A 25,347-nucleotide genomic window follows, 5' to 3' on the forward strand; every position below is an offset into this window, starting at 1 on the left:
CCCCCCCCCCCCCCCCCCCCCCCCCCCCCGGCTGGTCTACGTGCCGGCTCAGTCTTTACTGGGGTCTCATTGGCTCGGCCTGCGAGGGTTGATATGGAGACTTCACATCAACACTTTTCAGTGCACTTCATGTTGTTCTGCTTTTCACACTGACATGTTTACCCTGTGATAATAGATCAGATTAGATAGATATTAGATATTGTCATCTTTAAAGTAACATCAACATCTCCCGGTCCTCTCTTCCCAATTTACACCCCCCCTCCCCTCTCGGCTTAAAATAACTCTCCATTGTTGGCTGCTTGCCTCGTCCACCGTTAACGTTAGCTAGCAGTTAGCTGGGTTAGCATGGCACCACAGTAGAAATTGAGCAAACCCACTGTAATGGGGTACCAAAAAGGCAGCATTAGCTTGTTTCAATACTTTGCTTTACTTTCCCCGATTTGATAAATGATAAATATCTTCTCTTCTAAAAAAATATTTACGGACATTAAAGTGCTCATTTTATGCTTTTTTGGGGCTTTTTCCTCTTTCTTTTATTGTGTTATATATCTTTTTGTTCACATTATAGGTTTACAAAGTGAAAAAGTCCAAAGTAACCCCAACCCCCCCAAACGGACTTACCATCTCCAACAGAAGACACTGTCACTTTGTAACACACGTTATAACGCTCGCCTAGCTGGTAGCGTGGCACGCCCTCATACTCTGCTTCTGACTGGCTAGTAGTCCTCACCTAGGTACTGTCAGGGCCCTCATACTCTGCTTCTGACTGGCTAGTAGTCCTTACCTAGGTACTGTCAGGGCACGCCCTCATACTCTGCTTCTGACTGGCTAGTAGTCCTTACCTAGGTACTGTCAGGGCCTCATACTCTGCTCCTGACTGGCTAGTAGTCCTTACCTAGCTATTTTGCATGTTTGACTCTCAACAAAGACGGGATAGATATGTAATCTCACTCTGTAGCTAAAAAGGTCAACACATAGGGTGAAAAGAGGAGCTGCGGCAATGTGTAGTACAACAAGAATGTGGTGTTTTCTGAAAATTAAACCACATAAACCTATTCTAGTACAAACTATACAATTATGAGCACTTTAAATAAAAGTCACTTAATTAGTTTTGATACGGCACAGAAGTATTTTCTGCCTCGCTTTTTTGTTATTAGTAAAAGCTATAAAATCAAAATAGCGCAATAAAATATCTTAAATAAAATGCACCTTTTTTATTACATTCTTTTTTGTCCAGTCACAACAGTGATCTGTAAGGCTTTTAGGCTGTCTGGCGCCATTAAAAACGTGATCTTTATGCCCCCTCTGCAATTACTGAATCTAAAAGGTTTGGTCCCTGAGAGACTCTTAATCAATTATCCACAAATGCTTAAATGAAAGTAGAAATCTGAGCTTTGTGGGTTAGATATGAGGCAGAATAACAAACTCTCATCAGGGGTCTCATAAAAAACTAAGCTTGGTAATCTAAGCATGTCTATGCCACACGTGGAGTCTGAAAAATGCAGCATCCTGATTGCTTAACAAATGCAGAGCTAATGCATCTTGTGGGCAATTAAAGCACAGGATTTGCGGTGAATTCGGAGGGTTACCCTGTTTTATTACACTTCAACATGCACACTTGTGGTCAGCTTCCTTGTTACTCGTAACACAATTGATTGATTGAATTTGACTGGCATCCATTCAGTAGATTCCGAGTTAGAGTTAGGTTACGCACACAATTAGATTGAAAACCTCCTGATGTAGAGGGCTAGGAGACAGTGAGAGGCACTCAGTAAAGAGTTGCTCAGTGTCTGCTGGAAATGAATGAAAGAACACACCTGTGGATCATGTCAAAGGCAAACCAATGAAGACATAACTTTACCCTCCCCCTCCCCCCTCCTACACACCTACACTCCCAACCGCCCTGCTGTAATCGCTTACATCATCCTCTTACCAATGCATTATCATCTCTACACACTAAAGTTTTGACAGTTTTATCTTTGATGTTGGGTCACAGGTGTATTGACTCTGCATTGTGGCTCTCACTCTAGTCTCACATTGGCAGACATGTCTCCACAGCCCTGTGCAGTAGGGTCTGGCTACACCACAGAGACATTCTGGGATAGGGGAAGAAAAAGACCCCACTCTGGGTTGTTTTGCTTGTCTTTAAACCACCAATCAAATCCTCTTGGGCTGCGCTAAGCTAAAATAGTCTCGATAGGAAGGATCTTGTTCTGGTGGAACATCTGCGCCCCGCAAAAGAAAACGCCTCATACAATATTGAATGAAGTTAACTGTTCACACAATACAGTAACTTGAGCTAATTAAATTGGCGGATACATGGTTAAACCTCATCTGCTCCTACAGCGTATCATAGTGTGTACTTCCTCCACTGCAATCCTACCAATCGGACCCAAAACGTCCCAGTTAGAGAGGAAATGCTGTAAACATAGTCTTTGTTTATCTTTCCAATCAGTCTTTCCATTAGTCACCAAAAAATACCAAGCAGGCCTGCCTTGTTGCACCTTCCCAATTATCTTAGTTTTCTATTCCACAGAGCGAGAGATAAAGGGTTAAAGCCTGACAGTTGGTGTGTGAGCCTTGCCCATGTGTTATGTTTAGAAGCTAATTATAGCCCTATATTAAGTAATGTATTGTATTTTTAAAGTATTGCATCTGGACAATCAAAATAACATAGATGCATGTATCAGTCGAACCAGCTTCTGTGTTCAGAGACCTTGAGTATAACTGTGCAGACAGCTAATGGGATTGATGGCGGGGGGGTACTGTAGCTGAGGGTAGAATAGATCTCTTTAGGGGCAGAGGTGTTTAATTACGGGCTTCCTCATAGTCTGGGTGTGTTTAGTCTGGCTCATCCTGTTTGACAAAGAAAGAAGCCTGGGAATGCTTTGCAGAGGAGAATGCAGAGGAGCGATGAGATCACAGGCTTCCTCCGGTTCCTTGGAATAAGTGTGAGGCTTCTTCAAAATAAGAGATGAGAACCAACTACACACAGATATGTAGGCTCAACAAAGTTGTTTGTAAGAACTGTGTGTGTGTGTGTGTGTGTGTGTGTGTGTGTGTGTGTGTGTGTGCGCACTTTGTTGAGTATTATAAAAGTATGTGAGCCATGTAGACCATGTCACCTTGTCAATGACTCTTCTCTCTTGATCTTGTCCTTCAGATCCAAATAAAATTATTTAAATGTGTGTCTGTGTGTCTGTGTGTGTACGCCAGAGATGGCATTCTGATGGTCTACAGATGTAATCATGGCGTTGGACTGGGAGGGGGGGAGGGGGGCAATGAGTACCCAGGGCCCTGATGTGATGAGAGCCCAAAAGGATGCTAGAATGAATAGCTGTGGATGCGGGGGGAGGCCCGTAGAAAAGTCCTTTCAACCGGGCCCAGAATGTTTGGCGACACCCTTGGATGTAAATAAGCTTTTATTAAATTGTTGCCAGGTTAGCTCCGTTGGTAGAGCAGGCGCACACGTATAGAGGTTTACTCCTTGATGCAGCAGCCGTGGGTTCGACTCCGACCTGTTGCCCCTTTGATGCATGTCATTCCCCACCTCTCTCCCCTTTCATGGCTTCATCTGTCCTGTCAAATAAATAATCTTTTGATTTGAATTTGCGTTATTAGCATGAACACAAACACAGGTTGTTGCCAAAAATGTTTACAGAAGATTCATATCATCTTGGTAATATTGTATTAACTAAACTTCAAGACAGTTACATTACACAATACCATTCAATTTAATATAATTACTATAGAATACTTTCCAAATCTGTAGCTTAGTCTGGTACAGCTAAGAAGATGTGCACTGTTCATGTTAAATAAAAATAAAAATAAATTTGCACATTTTTATAGATGTGTTGTGTTGGAATATCCATTTTCGCTATATACGGTGACTCTGGGAATTGTCTGACACACATCTCAAACTTCACACCATTATTCATCCTGTAAAAAAAAAGAAAAGTGACAGGAGCCTTGAAAAGGAATGTGTTGAAACAGTGCCATTTTTGACAGTGAGTCATAAAAAAAACAGATTTAATAAGCGACGAGAGGCAGGTCTCTTCCCGAGCGCTCTGCATGAATCTCAGGGGGACAGGCCAGGAGGTGACCTCTGCATGTACATCTGCTATATGAACACGTGTCGCCGGCCATTTAAAAGGATATTTTAGCCCATAAATCATTCCCCCAGCTGTCAGAGGTCGCTGCTTGTGTAAATTACTGCTACATGATTTAAGCACGTTTTATCACTCGCTTGATTAGAGCGACGTTGATAAATGAAAAGCTGTGCACGCTCATCATAACGCTCATTCTCAGGGTCAATACACTGCAATCAGACATTTAATGTTAAAGCTTTGGTGGTTTACATAAAGACTGATTAGTTTAGTTTGGAATAGGTCTTGGCCCTCATTCAGTGCACAGCTCAACGTCCTCACACCTGAGTTATTTCTGTAAAGGCCCTCATGCAACAAGAACATGGACTGTATAATATTAATGGACAAAGCATCCGCTTTGGCAAAGTGTTGCAAATGCGGAAGTGCCTTATGGTCTCAATCGCTAGTTTTTCTGCAACACAGAATGATCTCTTTTGATCAATCCAGAACCCATGAGAGCTGTTGTTTGAATGTTCCTTATGATGAAAACACATAGGTTTGAATGGGAACAATCGGAATATCTATCTTTTCTATCTATCTATTGGCACATTATGTCCATAATATGGACATAATATGGACATTATGTCCATAATATGGACATAATGTGTGTAAAATGTGTGTAAACCCTGATATAGGCTACATTAACGTTGGTATTGATTTCAACAATGACATGCATTATTTTATATAGCACCTTTCACACACACCAGTCACAAAGTGCTTCCCAGTCAAGACACACAACAAAACAAATACAATAGAGTATAGGCAAGCAACAAAGCAAAGATACAACACAAGACAAAAAAATGTATAACAACAGATACAAAACCAAGTAAAATAGACAAAGACAACAGACACAGGTCGCAAGTTTGCACATGCCCCCTAAATGCCTGTCTACATGCCTACACTTTACAAAATACATGTTAATAAACTCTATATCCTATAAATGATCTTAGCTCATCTCTCTCTCTGCACCGCTTAACAGGATGAAGGAAGTGCCAGCAGACGCTTGCAACTTTTCAGAGACCTCAGTAGCAGGAGGCTCAGCAGCGGCATTTGCTTTGTCAGTGATGAATCAGGCGTCCGGTGAAAACAACAGTGTTTAATGAAACGTTTGGGAGGGGGTGGGGCACAGCCACCAGGGTCAATCAATACCTTCTCATCTGTGTCTGCGCGTCTAATTTACCGTGTGATGTATCACCGTGAACTTCCCAGAGGTTGTCAGCTGTGTGAGGAGAGCGCGGCGCTGCTGACGTCACAGTTCACGGGGATCTTATAATCTCGGCTTTCTGCTTAGCCAGTCACACTCCTCAGTGTTGTTGGAGAGACGGTGGGGAGTGGGGGGGGGGGCTCGGCACCCAACCAGGACGGTCTGTGTGGAGCTGAAGTTGCATCAGATAATACCCCCTGCTGAGAGTGCAGGCAGCCATTGGTCCATCTGTTCTCCCCTCTGAGTCACTGTTCCCCAAATAGAAAGCTGCTGTCTCACCACTTTATACGTCTCAATTCTCCTCCTCGCGCTTTGTGTTAGAGGTGTTAAGTTTAGTGGTCACACCTTCAGTGCATGGAGTCCTTTTCTCTACGTTTCAAGGAGAAAATGTGAAACAGGGTTCAACATTAAAGGAGAATTTTTGTCAATTCCATCACGTAGCTCTGTTGTTCGTAAATGTGGAGGTCTGTCAGTAGAGAGAAAAACTAAACCTGCTTACAACGTGTTATCCTCCTGCTAGCACTCAACAGGCTTAAACAGGGCAAGTTTTTAACGTGTTTTTAGCCTCTAAGCATGTTAAAATGTCATTTAAAGTGCCTAGCCATGTGAAGTGATTTCTTCTGAGTGAACACAGTGAATCTGACTGCTGTAGATGTGAAAGAAATGCATGAAAGTTGTGTTAATTAAGCTCTGTTTAGTTCCTGTGTTGATACTGCAATGAGAGCTTAGGGACCGTCTACAAACTACAACACCAAAAAGAGATAAAACATATTTTTGGAAAGTAAGTGCTGTAGTACAATCAGCAGGAGACAAGTTATAATTTAAGTAAGTTTGGAGACCTTATTTCATTCTTAAATAATTAGCCTATGTATATTTGTTTCATCTCTTTTGTGTGTTGTATATTGTAGACAACAACATGCACTTCATGCTGTCAGCTACCTTTTAAAAGTATAAGCTGTTTACCAGAAGAATGTGAAATTGGTTTGGGATGATCAGTATCAGCAGGATTTAGAAAGAAACTGTGATCGTATCTATGGTTTCTTCTCTTCTCTCCTCTTCCCATGACTCATTTTAGTAGCCCTTTCCAGTTAGTTCTCCGTCTCTGATCCTCTCCTGTGTTCCTCCTGTGCCAGGGTACCATCACAGCCTCCCATCCTCTCCGTACTCCACCGGTCCCGAGGGTCAGAGGTTACCTTCGTCTGGGACCATGTCGTCAGAGTTCCTCAACCAGGGCGTCCCTGCAAAGATTCTGCTGTTGGTGTGCAACGCTGCAGGGACAGGCCAGCAGGCTGTGAGGTACTACCAAGTGAGCCTCTGTAAAATTGTCAGATCTCTTTCTCTCTTTCTCTCAGCACTGCTGAACAAGAGGAGGGAAGTGCCATCAGACGCTTGAAAACTATGCAAAGACCTTTGCATGGGGCTCTAATGAGAGTGATACTCAGTATCTGTAGAAGCAGTGGAAAATAATTTTAGTAAACTGAAACTATATTACAGGGTACAAGCGGCCAAAATGGCTTTCCTCAGGAGGGGGGCTGGCGTCTCCCTCTGAGATAGGGTGAGGAGCTCAGTCCTCCTCCTGGGTCTTCCTCCGAGGGCTCGGGGAAGACCCAGGACTAGGTGGATCGATGATATCTCCAACCTGGCTTGGGAACGCCTCGGGATCCCCCAGTCAGAGCTGGTTGATGTGGCTCGGGAAATGAAAGTTTGGGGTCCCTCCTGGTTTGGGGTCCCCCCGCAACCCGATACCGGATAAGCGGATGAAGATGGATAAATGGATAGTTGAAACTATATTGAAACTATATTTATTAAAAATGAATTCAATGAAATCATTTCAGTTTTAGTTTTTTACAGAAATGGAACGGAATTGCTTCACATGGACACTAAAGTGGCGCAAAGATGTAACAAAATGGCTATTCTGAAACCAGGCAGTTTGTATAGCTACAAACTTCTGAGACATACCTCACTCTGACACAAAACAAACTACAAACTACTGTAACATATGTAAACTAAATTATCTAAAACTACACTAGAACTAACAAACACTCACATAAAACTAAAGTCTATATAAAGTCTATAAAATAAAATAAAAACAGAAAATCCAAAACTATAATAACCTTATTTGTAACTTGTTTATAAAAACTTAAAACTTATCAAATTTGGGGCAGTGGTGGCCTAAATGTTAAGGAAGCGAGCCTTTGACCGGGAGGTCGTCGGTTCAATCAAACTCAAAACTTCATATGCATTAATGTCACCAACATGGTATTTAAACAAAGAAGCATAATGGCTCTAACTAGCTATTTCATATTTAATTTGTTAGTGCATTACCTCTATTTCAGCTCTCGTTCCAGCTCTATTTTATATGTACTAATGATATCAGTATGAAATGGCCATCTAAATAATGGCTTTTTAACTTTCTGCAAGAAGAGTTCCTTGGACATTTCTTCTTTTTTGAACTGTCGGTCATTTAGCTTTGAGTTGGATCCACTGTTAACAGCATCTCAGTGGATGTGGGCTCCGAGTACAGTAGCTCAGTCCACATTATGTATCGCCTCTCTCTGATGGAGCACGTCAAGGTCATGTTCGCTCCCCGTTACAGAGAGGACTCGCGTCTCACTGTGAGATGAGTTTCAGACCAAACGAGCGAGGAATCTGACATCTGGCAACATGTATAGAGATCAGACATTCGTCTCCCTGGCGGTCCGGGGGGATCGATAAAGGTGAGCTCGCCAACACGAGTGTGGGAAAGTCCAAGTCTCTCTTTCTCCTTCAAACGCCTCGCCGTCGTTGATCAACCCACCCCCCCCCATCTCGCTCTCAGCAGATGACAGCTGGACGACTCGTCCGTGCCAAAGTCAAGGACGTTGGAGTCGCAGACTTTTAGTGTCTGCTGGAAAAGCATCACAGGTACATTCCTGAAAGCCTGAGTGTAAAAAGCTCTGGGTTTTCGTTGACTTGTCGAAACTGTGAAACCAAAGGAAAACCAGTCGATATGAGTAAATGAAGTGTCACGCAAAATGTGTGAAACATAAATGTTTTTGCATTACACATGTCAAATCAGATTTTTCTGTGGGGATAAAGTGTCTGTCTGTCTGTCTGTCTGTCTGTCTGTCTATCTGTGTCTAATTTCTTGATTACAAAACAGACATTACAAGACTAATCAAAACAATATCTCAAACAATTAGTGTACACCATCTATCTGTCTATCTATATCTATCTATCTGTCTATCTATATCTATCTATCTATCTGTCTATTGTTGGAGTTTCAAATTGTATATGTGCTCAAACATTGTGTGTGATTTGAATTATACATTTAAGCTAAAAGGTAAAAGCATTATTTCAGCTCAAAGGAAGACATGCTGGTCAACACTCTCTATCTGTCTACCTATCTATCTATCTATCTATCTGTCTATCTGTCTGTCTGTCTGTCTATATCTATTTTTGTCTGATTTCTTTATAATATGAGACATTAGAATACTAAACAAAACAATATCTAATAAAATATTGACAGTCGATAGTAGACTAATAGTCGACTAGAAAATATTGACTAGAGAGTTGCAAATGTCAAAGGCCTTTAACTTTAACCCCCTGAGTCTGTTTGCCACAAAACCACACGGCAAAAGAATGGAACTGTTTTGTCTAACTGAGTTAATGGTACTCTGTACTCATTTCCCCTCCCGTTTCGTTGTGATTACTGTCTCATGCCGTGTCCTGGTCGCTGCTCTGCTACCCTTCAGCCACCACAAAATGTTAATGGTTACCATCCTGAACCCTGATCCAGCCGCACTCTCACAATTACTGGGAGGACCTCTCCGAGGTGGCATCCATTTTTGATCAGAATCAGGATCAGGGTTTATTGCCACAGTAAATTACACTTATGTGGAATTTGCCTTGGTATTTGGTGCATACTTAAACAAAAAAACATATGAACAATCCACCAGTGAATTGCAAGCCTGTTGACCTACCAGGCCTATGCCATGGGGGGGGGGGGGTTACCCCGTGCCCCCCTTCCAGCCCGGCCCCTGCTTCCTTTGTTTTTCAACCATGCCTTTACTTGTTACAGCAGTCGTCTTTGTCTCCAAAGCTGAACACTGCTGTGGTCTTTTCTCAGCGGTGATGTGAAACACATCGCTCGATAAGGGTGGGGGGAAAAATTGATACAGCATAGTATTGCGATATATTCCGTGGCAATACCGTGTCGATACACAGGCGCCAAGTATCGATCTTTTATTATATATGCGTTGGACGGTTTGTCTCCTTGACGATCCCATTTTGCAGCAATAAAACTGAAGTGATATGAACGAAGAGAGAAATGTTTCTTTTTAGATAAAACTGATAATGACAAAGTTTCCTTTTGTGGACGTCATTTGAAATTGGGAAAAATTTGAAGAAATCGCAATAATATCGTATTGTGGCATAAGTATTGGGGGGGCGTCCCACGCCTGATTCCCACCCCTACCACTCTAGCTCTGAACGTCGCCAGACGACACCATTTTGTAAACTAAGCCACACTGAGAAGTACAGAGAGAGTTGTGTGGAGCTGATGGTCTTTATTAGCTTTGTAGCAACTCATTTGATAACAGCTTGAACATAACGGACATTCATTAATATCAAAATGTTACGCACTTAAGCTTTAAGAATCTAAAAAATGAATGTAGACCATTTGTGCCCTTACCTTTTCTTCCTTCTGACTAATGTTAAGTTTATTAACATCCCGTCGTGGTTCAGTGTGTATGTGCCGTGTCTTTGTAAGTCTCTTTATACACATGCATGATCACATGGTCTCATACTAATAAACCTCAAGCACACAATGGAGGGCTGCTTCAATTAAATGGCTATTATAGTGAATGTGACATGTCCCTCTTCTCCTCATCATCTACTTTTGCTCCTTGTTATCTCTCTCCGTTCTTCCACAGATGTGCTGCAATGAGAATTCTGCTTTAATGCTGATAATGTTAATAAATAATGATTTACATAACAATGGGATATGGAGATTTATATGGAGCAGCCACTCAGGGTTGATGTGGAGCGGTTGAGGAGGGGCGTTGTGAGTGGGGGTGGGGGGGTTGGGAGAGATCGATACAGCATAGCATTGTGATATTTTCAGTGGCAATACTGTATCGATACACAGGCGCCAAGTATTGATCTTTTATTAAATGCAGGGTGGTCAGTTTGTCTGCTTTACATCCCATTTTGCAGCAATAAAGTTAAAGTGAGATGAACAATCAGGGAAATGTATCTCTTTAGATGACAAAGTTTCCTTGTGGGGACATTATTTGTAATTGGGGAAAAATTTGAAGTTGTAAAAAAGGTTATAAATTGCAATATATTGCAGAATATTGCAATATGTTTAAAATCGCAATAATATCGTATTATATTGTATCGTAGTATTGTAGTATCATATTGTATAGTAGGCGTCATTTTAATCTTTTTTTACATTCTTGTTTAAGGTTTGGACCTCCGTTCTTAATGAGGGAGGACCGGTCTATTTCCTGGGACCAGCTGCAGCAGAGCATCCTCAGCAAGCTGTACTACCTGATGATCAATGGAGCCCAGGCACAGGTACTGGAGAGCTGCTCATAATAATGTCATCATTGGTCTATGTGAGGAACTTAAGCTTTTTTCCTTAAGTGGACTTTTATCCAAACACAGTGCCAGTGGTGGGGGGGGGGGCATTCACTGAATCACATACCCAAATTGATATAGAGCACATTTCAGAGCTGCTCGATTATGAAAAAAAAATGTATTTGGGTCATTTATCAAACTTAGAAAACAGTGAACACTCCTTGAACTGTGAAATATCCCTTAATACTTTTCCCGTTGAACTTTTTGAAATTACCTTCAAGCCACAAGTTGACTTGCACAACATAATGTGCAAAATAAGCGCTTTTCTTGATTACATTGTTTTTGTGATCGTTAGGGACTGAAATTGGATTTATTGCACAGCCTTAGCACATTTTGATTGATCTACATAGTGCTGTCCTCGATTTAAGAAATTCTTAGTTGGCTAACACTCTTATGATTTTGTCTAATTATAGATTAATTGATTTAGTCGACAGATCTGTAAAACTGAGTTTCTCACTTTAAATCCTACCAGAGATGTGCTCATTCAAGTTTTATTGAGATAACATGAAAAAGTTTCATCTTTCAACATGAAAAAGTTAATGACCAGTCGACTAAAGAAACCTTAGTCGACTAAGACCAAAACCAGGAAGTTGAAGCAATGGCAGACAGCCATTAAGGATAAACGTATGGTTTTTTTACTCAAACTTGGACATCTACTGAAAATTCTGCAAGCCATAGTGTGGGAATTCAATATTTATGATTATTATGTATTCTATTTTTTATTCACTGCATCACAACCAGTAAACCCCTGGACCAAAGTTGCAGTGCAGCCCTGCTTGTAAAAGGAATATTTAATAGCTGTGTTGTGTGGGCGGGCTTGTTTTGAGCACCGGCTGGAGGCGGAGAGCCGACATGGTTCCTTCCTGCACCTGTTCCAATGCTGGTTTATTGGCTCGGGACATAGAAAACCATGCCTACACAATGGCTCTGTGTGGTACAGGTGGGAGAGCTCAAAGTGCCAGCTGGAAGCACAAAGGAATCGGTGTAACATTTGGTTAACTGGATTGGGACACTCAATCACAAAGTATCACTTACAGTCAAAGAGTAGTCACTTACATAAAGACCATTTTTAGTGACTGTATGAATATCATTTGTAGGAGCAGAGGAGTTAGAGAAAGGGTAGTCTCGCATTGCCAGACCCTCCTCCACGGCGCGTAGGAGGAGGGTCTGGCTAGTCCACACAGCCTTCCGGGATAGGAGAAAACCTGCTCTGGTTTATTGGTATCTCTTCAAACCAATCGCAGTCGTCTTGGTCCGCTGCAAAAATAACCTTGGGAAGGAACTTGTTCAAGTGGAACATGTGTACGTTCAAAAGTTGTTTTAGTCGTGCAACAGAAAACTCAGATTGGACAGATAGTCTAGCTAGCGGTCTGGAATTACCCTGCAGAGATCTGAGGACCAGGTGACCATAGTCCTCAGTATAAAAATACAAACTTAAGATTTGAAATAAAAACAAAATAACAAAAAAACATATATATTTTTGTTAATCGGCCATTATAAATGCCAATAAGTCCTTTGAACAAAAACACATTAACGGAAAAATCTGTGTTGCTAACAGGGACGTTGTAGAGCGCCCTCTGGTGGACAGACTGTACAACGCCAACACTCATAACATGGTTGACAGTCCATTTTTATCTGTTAAATATTCATTTATCAGAACCATTTATTTTTCATTATAAGTGATTCTGGTGAACAAATATTTAAAAGATTGTTTCCCTTGCCGTTGCTAGTGTGACTGTAAAACAATTCAAACGTGAGTCGTACTGTGTTGATAGAGATGCACGCAGCAAAGCTTGCTGGGATGCGCCCCTGCTGTATGTCACTGTCAAATCAATTATTTACTTCATTTAAGCCAAAGGGTCCATTTTCTTGCTAGTTTCCGCTCACTCGCTTGCTTGTACTTGCCTGTCCTTCAGCATGTGTTTGTGTGCGGCAGCATGCTGTTCGTCATGTAGCCAAACAGATTTCCAATCAGTGTCTCAGCAGAAACACAGCTGCAGTGAAGAGACAGATAGAGCATGGGTTGGAAACTGTTGACCAGCTTACTGCATAATACTCGGTGCTCTAAAAGGAAGTGCCAGAACCGAGAGGAAGCGAAGAGTAAGGTGCAGAGTCTTGAGTAACTCTCTGGGAGATCTGTAGTCTCCTTTGTGCCCCACGCTGTCAGCCATTCAATTAAAAGCGGGCTTGTGCACTATAATTTGCCGGAGCCTACCTCTGCCAAGAAAGGAGCAGATGTTTGCTCTTAATCTTTCATCTCAACCGAATCCGTAGTTTTGCAATGAATTACACTCGCAAGTGGATGTTTCCGCTTCTGTCTAATTTTAGCTTCAGCAAAGATACAGAAACAAGAACACACGGCCTCTCTGACGGCCGTTTGTCCCGCCACAGGCACCGCTTGACATCTCTGCTGGCTCGAGGTTCACCAAAGCACACCGAGCAATATAATATATATATAATACATACATATACACACAAACTGTATACACATACACATACTGTACACACACACATACACACAGGCACAGGCACACACTCACACACAAACACATACTGTATACACACACATACACACAGACATATACACACACTCACACACAAACACATACTGTACACACACACACACACACATACACATACACACACACACCTACACATGGCTCAAACTCGTGGCATTCTGTAATGAAACCCTGCGCTGTAATTGGTTGTAATTGGAGATCGTGTGCTTGGTCGGGCATAAACAGTGCCAAACGCATTCCTCCCTGAACACAAATAGTGATTAACCTTGGACCAAAGCAAGACCAAGGATTTCCTCACAATCATTACAGACTTTTGAGTCTCCACCGGCGTCCGCCCGCGTGCACCCCTCTTGGACGCTGAGATCATTTAAACAGGACCAACATTTTCTTTGGTTGAATACAGCCCCAGTGGAAATGCATGTGTCCTGTTTTAAAGGATTTATTCCCTGGTTTTCCCTGAATCCAAAAATGTTGGTCTAGGACTCTTTGGGTGGTCTTCACATGTACACACCAGCCTGTCGCTGGAACTCACAGTGAGCCTGTGCCTGAAGTCTGTAATGAAAAACCTTTGTTTTCATACAGCAGATTGAAAATGAAGCACGGTAGAAAAGATGATGAATTATCTGGAAAAACAACACACGACATCGAAGCACTACAGGGAAGTTTGATGCGTGTGGCATTCATAAACGCATGATGCTGAAACGCTGCAGAGATGATAATGTAGTGTTAGTTACACGGCTCTGCATGTGGACTCAGAGTGAGACCAAAATGTGATGTTTCTACTATATTAAGTAGTTCTTTACAGAGCCCCTGGAGGGACATGGGGAGTTTTCTTTTTTTGGCACGCAGGAGAAACTTTCCAGTGCACACGAGATGATTTCTAGTGCGCACAAGATACTTTCTGGTGCGTATTGGATACTTTTTGGTACGCACAACATACTTTTGTATCTCATACTCACTAGAACCCAATCTAAGGCTTGCGAAATTATGCTAAATATAATGCAAAGTATTGCTAATGTTATGTGGCTAAAGTTAATATTTCACATCCACAGCATAAAATCAGTGAACAGTTGTCAATGACCTGATCAGGTACATTTTATTGCGTTTTCAGGAAGATGAATACCTTCTCTTCTGCAGCCATTCTGACTGCTACTCAGATTGGTTTCTCATGCACACCAGAAGGTTTCACGTGCCCACAAGGAGAAGACTAATGAAAAAAAAAACATGTTCCTTTAGGGTCTCCTTAGTTCTTGTTATGTCCTGCTGCAGTATTTCAGCAGCTGACTGACACATGTGATACTGATACTTACAGCATATTGCATATCTGAGGCAATAAATCAGAAGTCATGTTGAACTTCCCTTAAGGGTTTAGCATTCCTAGGGATTCATGTGTTCAGCATGTCAATATTTTCCAGGAATGAGCCATCTTTTTCAGTGCGCTCCTGTCATCACGAATATCCTGCTGGATCGAGCTTTCCTCGCAAGACTCAGAGTGGGTGTTTGAGCTCAGCCAGCAGCTACACACTAGAAATCGCTGGAACAAAAGAAAATCAATTTCATTTTTTGCAAAGCGCTCTTTCACTCCTGAAGCACCTCCAATCTAAGCAGATCTCAGAGTAATATAAGCAGGCTTCAACACAAGACCAAAATAAATGTGTTCTTTCTTTTTTGTTCTCAACGTGGCTTTCCAGTCCACTCCGATTATCTACGGGTTTATGAATATATTTCTTCTTCTGTTAAATAATACTTTGAATGCAAACAAAACTCAATCGCTGTGCCTTATGTTGAGGTACTTTACTGTATGTGTATTAAAGCTGAACTGCTGTCAGGTGCAGGTCTTGGTCTAAATTTCCCCGATGGCCTACTTTGTTCTCCTCTCTCCTTGGGTTTCTATAGCCTGTTCAAAGCAAACTTGTTAAATAAAGTTAGCCCGGAGCCTCTGATGTAATGACCTCAGTGTACGGGTGGGAGGATGAAGCTGTATCACGTCAGAGGTGAATGGTGGGACTTGAACGTGCAGGGATCTAAAAGTAAAGACCAGGATTTTGAATTGAATTCTATGCTGGACTGGTAACCAGAGAAGTGCTGCTAAAACAGGCGTGATGTGGGCTCTTTTGTTAATGTGAGTTAAAATCCTAGTAGCAGAGTTCTGACCAGCCTGGAGACGGGAAAGCTCCTTCTTATTCAAAAAGGTAAAAAGGTTGTTGCAGTAATTCAAGCGTGAAGAAATAAAAAATACAGGGGCCAGTGGAGTCAAAAGCTTGGACAAATAGCACAGTAGAGACAACATGCATAGGACAAGGGCTTCAAAGTATGTAGCAGAGACGTGATATCAAATGTCACAGGTTTGAAAGTGGACCAAGAATGAGCGGGAGACAAGTCACAGGCCGAATTCTGAGAAAGTGATGGTGAGATGTTTGCTGTTACATAACTGATCTTATTTAGAAAGTAGTGGAGAAATTCATTACAGTCCAATATAGATGACGCAGTAGCTTGAGGGCCAGAAGGAGACACTAATGCATTAATGGTGTCCAATAAGATTCTGGGATTGGGCTTATTTGAGGATATAAATTGAGAAAAGAAGCAGGTTCTCGCCTTTCTCAGCATCTCATTTAAGGTAACTCTTAGTTCTTTAAGGTGGAGCCTATGAACCTGAACTTTAGAAGATTTTCAAAGATGTTCAGTTTCTCCTTAAACTTTGGATTGCTTCATCAATCCAAGGACAAGGATGTTTGTGGAAGACGATGCTTGATTTAACTGGTGCTACTTCATCTTAAATTGTTAAACACTAACTATAAGAAGACTGGATAAACACTTGCATGGGATGCATCACTGCATCCCATCCGAGAACATGGGTGGAACAGGGCAGAGAACCTCTCAGCAGCATCATGATCAATAATCCGCCGCTGGGCCCTAATTCTCAGGGGTGGAGGATCTAGAGGAAAGATAATGTTGAAGAACACACTGCTATGATCACTCACAAGAGCATTTACTACACGTGTATATAGTATATCTAGACCAAGAGAGATGACAACAACTTGATTTGCTGTCTAGGAAACTGCACATTCTCTGCTTAGATCGAAGGGGACACGCCGGTACTTACACACTCCATATGAAACTTTAATAAGGTAGTCAGGCTTCTTTTTGGGCACACACATATTGGATTCATAAAACCATTCCAGCTCACATTTTTATGGTCTCCAAAACTAAGCCGTCATTTTGAATTATCGCAGCAAAGTCATGAGAAATGTTGCTGCTGCTTCTTCGAAAGCCTGAGCTATGTGTTCTCATTTTCTCCATCATGAAACCATCATCAAATATAGGAACCATGGGTCGCAGGACACTTTTAAAAGTCAGTACCCTTCTCTTTTATTTTGCACCCTCAAATTAGTCAAAATGTACAGTTCCGCCTCTTAAAAATACAGTGCTGTACTCTTAAGGGAACGTACCATAAAGTGTACCCGTAAGTACAAGTTCATGATGGATGAATGACAGCATAAGACTACAAGCAGCTACATTTGCTCATAACTTGTGTTGGTGGATCAGTGTGTGGGGGAAGTGCTCATTTCAGATCGAAAGGTTTTCTGTAGGTTGCTAGAGACTATACTTAAGCACAGAGGTGCTTTGAGCTAAATGCTTACGTCTGCATACTAACATGCTCATATTGACAGTGTTAACATGCTGATGTAATGCAGGTGTAATGTTTACCATGAGCTGCGGTTCACTGCCACTGTCGTCGCTCCCACGCTCTGGTTTCCACCGGCGTGCCATCCTCGCTGCCAGGTGGCTCGCTGTTTGGCGCCGTCTGCTGTTGTTATGTATGTCCACATTTAAAAGTCAAGACCCAGCACATAGAAGGATGTTGTTGTAGTGGATGTCACATTTGACCCCAAAGCTTCTTCATGGCTTAAAGACCCCATGATGTCTCTGGAGAAAATGAAATCCTCCTTAAGGGGTCGGCGGCAGAGTGATATCTTGATTAATTCATCTTTTCTTTTTTTTTTTTTTGTGTATTTTCCCCTGATTTTTTCGTTATATTTGATTTATCTCTCTTCTGTATATATACCTGTATAAATATGCCCATGTGTGCATATATGTGGCCTACATCTTCGTTTTATTGCATTGTGTACAGACATATGTGAGTGTACAAATAATTCCCACTGTTATACTTGCAAACTCTGAGGGACAAAATAAAATAAAAATTAAAAAATCCTGTGGAGTCTATAAAAACTTTAAAAATAAAAACTCAAGTCCCTGAAATTGTAAGACGACACCCCATTTTAGACAGTATTTAAATTAGAGATCTGATACCAGTGTGTCATACATTTGATTATGATTTAACAGCTGTATACTACTATCCCTGTATGGATGTGATATGATTGCTATCAGTGACTATGTTTACACGCACATGATGTTTAACTGTTTTGCCCTTGTTTCAAAAAAAAAAAGATATTCTAACTAATCTGTTTATTGTGAATATTCCACTAATATTCCCATTTACAAGTTTTCCAGCGATGGTGGACTTGTTGGACCGTGCAAACACAGCCTCTCTCTTTCATTCTTTCAACCAGCTTCTTGAAAAGGTTGCCGTAGCGATGTGTGTGCATATCCAAAAATCTGTTGCTATCAAAGTCTTTGCTAATGTTTAAAAGTAGCTGTGTCTGCAGCCTTGCAAACTGTTGGCTGGTTGATTTGTTTACAGCCACCATAGCAACGCAGAGAGCAGACCAAAGTCAGTAAACAGGCAATAACCAGGCAAAAACCCAGATAGAGACGCATACTCCAAATATGCTGTATCTATGTCCAAAGAATGCCTCTAAAACGTGAATAATACCGGAATATCTCACATCTTAATCGGAAAATCGGAAAAAGGCCTCTTTTCGACTATCCCACTGGAATATGCTGTTTACATAACCTGTATCAAATTTGGAGTATTGGTGTGCATGTACACGTAGTCACTGGGGTTAAACCTTTTGTAAAACATGAACAAACACAAGCAACGAATGCCAGAGAACTTCATCTTATCCTCCAGTTTTACAGTCAGTCACAACGAAAAAATAACTTAACTAAACTTCTTTAACGTAGATTACCTTTGGGCCTAAATTATCGTGTCGATGCATAAACTCCAGCACTTACCAATAGCAGCATTTAAGGCGCTATCTGAGGCTTTACTGATTCTGGTATCGGAACATCTCTAATTTCCAGGGAGGGGGAGTCTTATATTCAGGGCAAATATTGTAATTAAAATGTGAAGCATTTTAGAAGAGGACATGTGGGAGATGCAAAGTCCTGAAAGTTAATAATATTGCTATGACAAGCAGAAATATACTCTGATGTCATGCTTGTGGCTTCCAGAATACCAGAGTGCTGTTCAACATCCGTGTGGTGGGAGGATCCGCGTTCTACAGCTACCTGTCTCCTCAGGACGGGCGGCCACTCTACCACCCCGCCGTCGACAGGTGAGGAGGTCGGAAAGACCTAAAAACATGGAGTTATTTCTGGTGGATGGAGGAAGGATCGCAGACACACTTGACTCTTTAGGTTTCCAAACCCATTCAGAATAGTCCTGCTGTTCTGGATGTGTTAATGGGTTTTTCTAACTTTTATTGGCTTTTTGTTCTGCACAGTTTGGGGCCGTATCAAAGTGAATGACCATTCATGGGGAGCTGCAATGATTGGTCGACTAACCAATGAGTCAGAAGGCCGAAAAATTATCACCAACTAGTTTTATAATCGATTCATTTTGATGCAAAAATGGAGAAAGTCCTGTTTTTTTTCCTCTTAAACGTGGAGATCTCCTGCTCTTTTGTGTTTGTAATATATTAAACTGACTATCTTTAGGTTTTGGACAAAACAAGACATTTAAAGATATCACCTTGTACTTTAAGAATCTAGTATAAGAGGGACAGTTCTTCACAATTTTCTGACATTTTATCAACCGAACAATGAATCGTTTAACCGAACAAAATAATCGGCAGATTGATCGATTGGTAGTCGCAGCACCACATTCATGCATTAAAGGGTCCTGATGCAAGTGTGTCTGACAGGATTATTTCTGCACACATTCCTAGATTTCCGACACATGAATGAATATCCTCCACGTTTTACCAAATATATTCATGCAAGTGCAAACACTGTAAGCACGCAGCTCAAAGTCACTGTTATCGTTGGAGCTGAGTGGCTGCCCAGACACTTCATTCTTCTTTTATTAAATTATCTAAATGTGTTCCTTTGTTGTAGAATAATTGGTATTATGGTCCAAACATTTCAGCGCTGAAATGATCCAATGTTCCCACAGGCTCTTTCAAATTTGATGTAATGTAATCAATTTGAATGCAATTTAAATCTAATCTCTCTAATCTAATGAAGGCTACAACTACAGGCAGGCAGCCAGTAACTGAAGACAGTTGACAGAAAAACACATGTGGCACACGCTAATATGACTTGTTAGGTTCCATGTTTCTTTTCATGTAGTTCATTAGCCCTGATTTTACTACATTGACCGAAATGTGCAGACATTTTATCAATTTTTCCCAAATGGGCATCTGATGGCTTCCACTTGCAAAAGTGAATTGCTGTTTACTAAAGGCCTTTTTCGGCAAGGTCTTGTAAGGACTTCCAGTTGTGTCGATGCTACAGTACGAACAGTTTATCATTCATGGAATGGTGCAGATGGGGGCAAATGCTTTTGAAATCCTTTGAAAGGCAAATGTGCAGCAAACTGTATCCTAGAAACTACTGTAATGATAGTGTTTGAAAACTAATGATTCAGAAATGTGCTCTCTCCTCAAGTCAGCCCACATCAAACAGTTAGAGAATGTACCATTGCAAGTGTTTTAGTCTACTTTGGTTACTCCTATCAGCCTCTGTCTGTGACTGTGTGTCATTACAGTGTGTCTTATGTTGACATACTCTGGAGCATGTTCTTACATTTTGCTTATTTTAAACCGTGCTCACAGAACGGTGGCTCTATGGATGGACATGTGTGTTGGTCGGTCCGCCACTTGGTCCATACTGAAGTATATATCAGCCGTTTTTGGATTGATTGACATGAAATGTTGTGCAGCCGCTCATGTTTCCCAGAGGATGAATCCTACTGCCTTTTTTCCTCTAGCTCCACCATGAGGTTGACATTTGGGATCTTTAGTGAAATCTCTCAAAAGCTGTTTGAAGGACTGCGTTGACATTGCTTACGGCCGTTCATTCGTTCATAGCCTGACATCGCCACACCAAATCACAAATATTTGACTTTTGAAGTAGGGGTGCATGACATATCGATTCAATGTTAACACCATATCACGTTGTGCAATATTATATCAAAGTGTTGCGATAAGTAACAGATCTTTTGTTTATTTTGTGCCACAATGGGTCAGGTCCGGCTTAGTTGTTTGATTTAGAGCCCGCTTGAAACACTAAAACACTTGCACATGTCAATGTCAATGTCACTTTTATTTCTATAGCACATTTAAAAACAACAGCAGTTGACCAAAGTGCTGGACAGGGTCAATGTCAAATACATAAATAACAAGTAGTAGAGTAAAAAAATCTATCAAATCAAAATACATCACATGGAAACAAACAACAATACTTTAAAACTTCATAATCCAGGTTAACGAGGGTTAAAAGCTGCAGCAAACAGGTGCGTCTTAAGCAGTGATTTAAACGTTTGTAGTGTCATGCTAGTGCACGTCAGCGCACAGGTCCACTACATGACCAACCCAACCCGTTCGCACTCCGAATGCGTAAAATCTGGATGTTTGGATGTGGCTGTCTGCGTAGTGTGTAGGGGAGGAATTCCTCAAAGGGAGGTTGGTCGGGGGGGGGGGTGGATGGGTCAAACATAGGATCTTACCCCAGGAGAGCACTGCGTGTGTTCTTAAACGTCCCGTTATTGCCGCCTGTCAGGGTAGCCGCTTTTTAACCGGGTCGTTATTCCTGCGTGTCACGGAACGGGAAGCCCACCCACAACCTATTCCTTAACACAACTGTCCCGTTCCTGAAAGTCATGGAACCGTAGCCCACCCACAAGATTTTCCCTAACCTAACCGCGTCAAAAGGGACACCAATAGTTCCGACTAAGCTTGTGTAACAACGCTTATAACAACAACAAACGCACCTGACCAAGTGTCCGTATTTTACAAGATGGGAGTGTGAATGTGTTGGACCAACCCTTTTTAGCGTACCGCGTGACGCGTGTGAATTTTTGACTGAGTGAAAGTGTAAGCGAAGAGATGGAGACAACAAAACAGAAGGAGTCACAGAAGCGAAAGAAAAGAAAGGACCTTAAGAGTGAGCGAAGGGAGTTAGTTGTGCAAAGGAAAGAACACAAAAGTCAGAAAATGAATGTTGTTCAGGGACTAGATAAAATAACAGACTGAAAAGGAAACTTTACCGGCCAAAAGGAATGCTTCCTTTGTAACTTGGAAATACGTTGGCTTTAAGCCATCAGATTTGGCACATTCCAATGCACTATGCAGAACGTATTGAATGGTGGTAAACCGCGCAAGAGGCAGTACAACAAACCTGTGTTTTGCATCTTAAAACCAACATATACAATATCAAAATTAATATTGATATTGCTGTATCACAATTTGTCAATATCTGCTAATCCTAACTGAAGATCCACTCAATAGCCTTTTTTCCTCAGCTTTCAACCGCTTTGCAAAAAAGTGTTGTTGTTGTTTGAGAATCCAAGAAAAGGCTTGTGTTTTTGTCAATTTGCTGTGAATTGTGGGAACTGTGCTTTGTTATTAAGTGCAAAAACAAAGTGGTATAGTGTTCCTTTATATTGTACTGTAGCATATTGTACATTTGTTTACTTAAAACATCCACTAACTAACTAAATCCCCAAGGACTGTGTGTGTATAAATCAGTAGTATCAGTTTATTTCCAGATTACATTTAAACACAGCTTAAGGCGACCAAAGGGCTGCACAAAAATTGCACTAAGGTGCTGTGTGAAATAACAATGAATTTAAAAATAAAAGTAGAAAGAAAACCCAAAAAGGAACATTACAACAACAATAATTAAAGACACGATAACAGATTCAGAGATTAAAGGATAGTGAGTAAAATGATGTATTTAGCCAAGATTTAAAACCAGAAATAGGAAGAAAGCACATCTGATATGTAACGGCAGCTGGCTCTGACACCTTCTGAATCTGAGCTGTGGTCATGCAGACACCTAGTGGTTAAAAAGCGTAAATCTCGTGAGGTAGACTGTATCGTTCCCACTCAAAGAAGTGCTCTTGGTCAGTCAGCGTTCTCTGTAACGGCATCTAAAGACCGGGATATGTTGCCAATACAGATAAGAGAAGTAAATAGTTATCATTTATTACTGGTCAGCTGAAGAACTGGCTTATTGAAAACCAGATAGATGCACATTAGACTGCTGACTGCCTGTTGACTTTTGCTGCATGAATGCTTTGCAGTGGTGGAAGAAGTATTCAGATCCTTTATTTATGTAAAAGTCCTAATACCAAACTGTAAAAAAATGTATGTTACAACTAAAAGTTAGAACTATAGCTTTAAGGCATTTAATTGTATTTTTGTCCTTAGGTTGTCATTTTATAACTAGGCCTGGAACAACAGATAAATATTAGCTGAGCTAAGTCTGGCTTATTTACTTTGCTGGAGTTACTTTGCTGTTGATTAATGAGCACTGTCCCTGTCAAATAAACAAAATATATATATTTTGTTTATTTGACAAACAAGTGCACTCTAATGATTCTAACAAGGTTGTTGGTGCTATACATTTACTGTAAATGTCTCAAAACTGGAAAGTGTTGCAAATTTCTGAAAGCGTGGTCCATGCTCGTTCCTCTGCCCTCGATGACCTTTCACCTTGTTGATGTCTTTCAGAGCTCTGAAGCTCTGCTGCTCAGGAGGACCTCCGCATGTGAAGCTCATCATCGAGTGGGAGCACCGAATCAAAGACTGGTCAGTACGCTGTCTTTTTACCCCAGCAGTTAGGGCTGCACCAGATCAGGAAGACGTGCGATAGTTGTCAAATATGGCGATTACGATACTACTTGCGATGACTAAACAGATATCCAAATGTACTCTGTACTTCTGCATTTCTGCAGCTTTCGGAATTCTGCTATAAAACACAGTGCTTGTTTAATTTAAAATAAATGAAAGGAAACAGCAGCGCTTAAAAAAGTGTCTGATCATTTCTTTTAACCAACAACATACATCTCTGAGTGTCTTGCGCGATATGTTGCAGCTTTTTGCAATGCGTTTATTGCAGCAATTGATATCATGATGACGATAAAAAAACATATTTTCTTGCAGCCCTGCTAGCAATTTTCTAAAACTACCGTGTGTGTGTTTTTTTCTCTGTTCCTGTCTGATGTCCTGGGTGTCAGTTTGTGTTTGTCTCTGAATCTTGTTTTATTTTCATCACATCTATGTTTATTGTGTGTGTGTTCAATAAATATATATATCAGCCGATATGTTGGATTTTTAAATACCAAATATTTGTATCTGTATTGGTGTTAAAAATCCTTTATCAGTGTGGCTCTAATATATATGCATCCGTCTTTGGGAAGCACTTTGGTGCTGAACTTGTTTACCTTTTAAAGTGCTATGTTAGGAGCCCCTAAAGGGACATGTGGGAATGTTTTTATCTTGTGCAAACAAACTTTTCAATAAAAAAAAAAGAATTAATATTAGCCACATGACGTTAGCAGTACTTCGCTAGCACAATTTTGCTAGCCTTAGATTGGTTTCTCGTGAGCATCAGTTCCTACAAAGAAAGTTTCCCCTGTCCCTTAAGGGGCTCCGTACCGAATAAATGAAACAAAGTTAAATAAAGCGCCTGTTTGTGTGTTCTTGGGTCGCAGCCTGTTCGGTAACATTCAGGAGGAGGTGGTGAAGGATGCAGACAGCGTGAGGAATCAGCAGCAGCAGCACGTCCAGCAGTGCAGCTGCACGCTGGACGAGTGCTTTCAGCTCTACACCAAAGAGGAACAGGTAGTCTGTTATCATTTGATACCCGCAACAACCAGGGGCTCCATTTAGAGTCATGTGCCCCGACACAGAGCCCCCTTATTCCCTGTTCTAATTAGTCTCTCTTTGCCAGAGCCTCCTCCACAGTGTGGCGTAAGAGGGTCTGGCTAGTCCACACAGCATTCCAAGATAGGAGAAAAATGTGCTCTGGTTTATTGGCATTTCTTTAAAGCAATCACATTTGTCTTGGGCGGGGCTAAGCTCGGCACGGAGCCGCTGCTAAATAGTCTGGGGAAGGAACTTGTTTTGGTGGAACATTTGTACATTCAAAAGTTGTTTTAGTGGTGCAACAGAAAACTCAGATTGGACTGATAGTCTAGCTAGCTGTCTGGATTTACCCTGCAGAGATCTGAGGACCAGGTAACCATAGTCCTCAGAAATCCACCAGAGGTTAAAATGCCAACACAAAAGAAAGAGGAAGGAAACACCAGTGAAAAGACATGCATCCGGTGCAATTTCCTGCGGCACCGGAGAAATCCCAGAAGTGGAATATATAGACTGCTGTTTAATCAAACCTACGTAAAGTCATGTTAATACCAGTCCTACTATGCCAGACCTTCCTCCCCAGCACTGCGGATGAGGGTCTGGCTAGTCCCCACAGTATTCCGGGATGGGAGAAAAACGTGCTCTGGTTAATTGGGATTTCTTTAAACCAATCACAATCGTGTTGAGCAGCGCAGGGCACCAAACGGAGACATGTTCATCCTATGGTTATAATGTGCAAAAATAGTCATTCCAATTCTTAAAACCTGTGCGTGTTCGAAACATCCTTTTTGGCCAGTTTTGACAGCTCTTATGTAATGGATTGATCAGATGAGATGAAAAACAAAAGGAGCCCTTTGTGTTCC

The 25,347-nt window shown here is 41.3% G+C and overlaps 1 protein-coding gene and 1 long non-coding RNA gene across 3 annotated transcripts in view; one reads left to right on the forward strand and one right to left on the reverse strand.

Moving 5' to 3' along the window:
• usp43b (ubiquitin specific peptidase 43b) overlaps positions 1-25,347 on the forward strand; it is an 81,387-nt gene that overhangs the window by 44,955 nt on the left and 11,085 nt on the right. For both annotated transcript variants that reach the window (XM_034893889.1, XM_034893890.1), the window contains exons 7-11: positions 6,483-6,645; positions 10,797-10,908; positions 18,846-18,949; positions 23,351-23,428; positions 24,334-24,463. In XM_034893889.1, the coding sequence (XP_034749780.1) occupies positions 6,483-6,645; positions 10,797-10,908; positions 18,846-18,949; positions 23,351-23,428; positions 24,334-24,463 (587 nt within the window). The remainder of the gene's footprint in view (positions 1-6,482; positions 6,646-10,796; positions 10,909-18,845; positions 18,950-23,350; positions 23,429-24,333; positions 24,464-25,347) is intronic.
• On the reverse strand, positions 9,074-12,445 carry LOC117957849. Its single transcript, XR_004659612.1, has 3 exons — positions 12,426-12,445; positions 10,846-10,848; positions 9,074-9,254 (listed from the first exon to the last, which is right to left on the reverse strand). It is a non-coding gene; the product is annotated as an uncharacterized LOC117957849 (long non-coding RNA).

This window comes from Etheostoma cragini, chromosome 15 (assembly GCF_013103735.1).
Source record: "Etheostoma cragini isolate CJK2018 chromosome 15, CSU_Ecrag_1.0, whole genome shotgun sequence".
NCBI classification, from domain to species: domain Eukaryota; kingdom Metazoa; phylum Chordata; class Actinopteri; order Perciformes; family Percidae; genus Etheostoma; species Etheostoma cragini.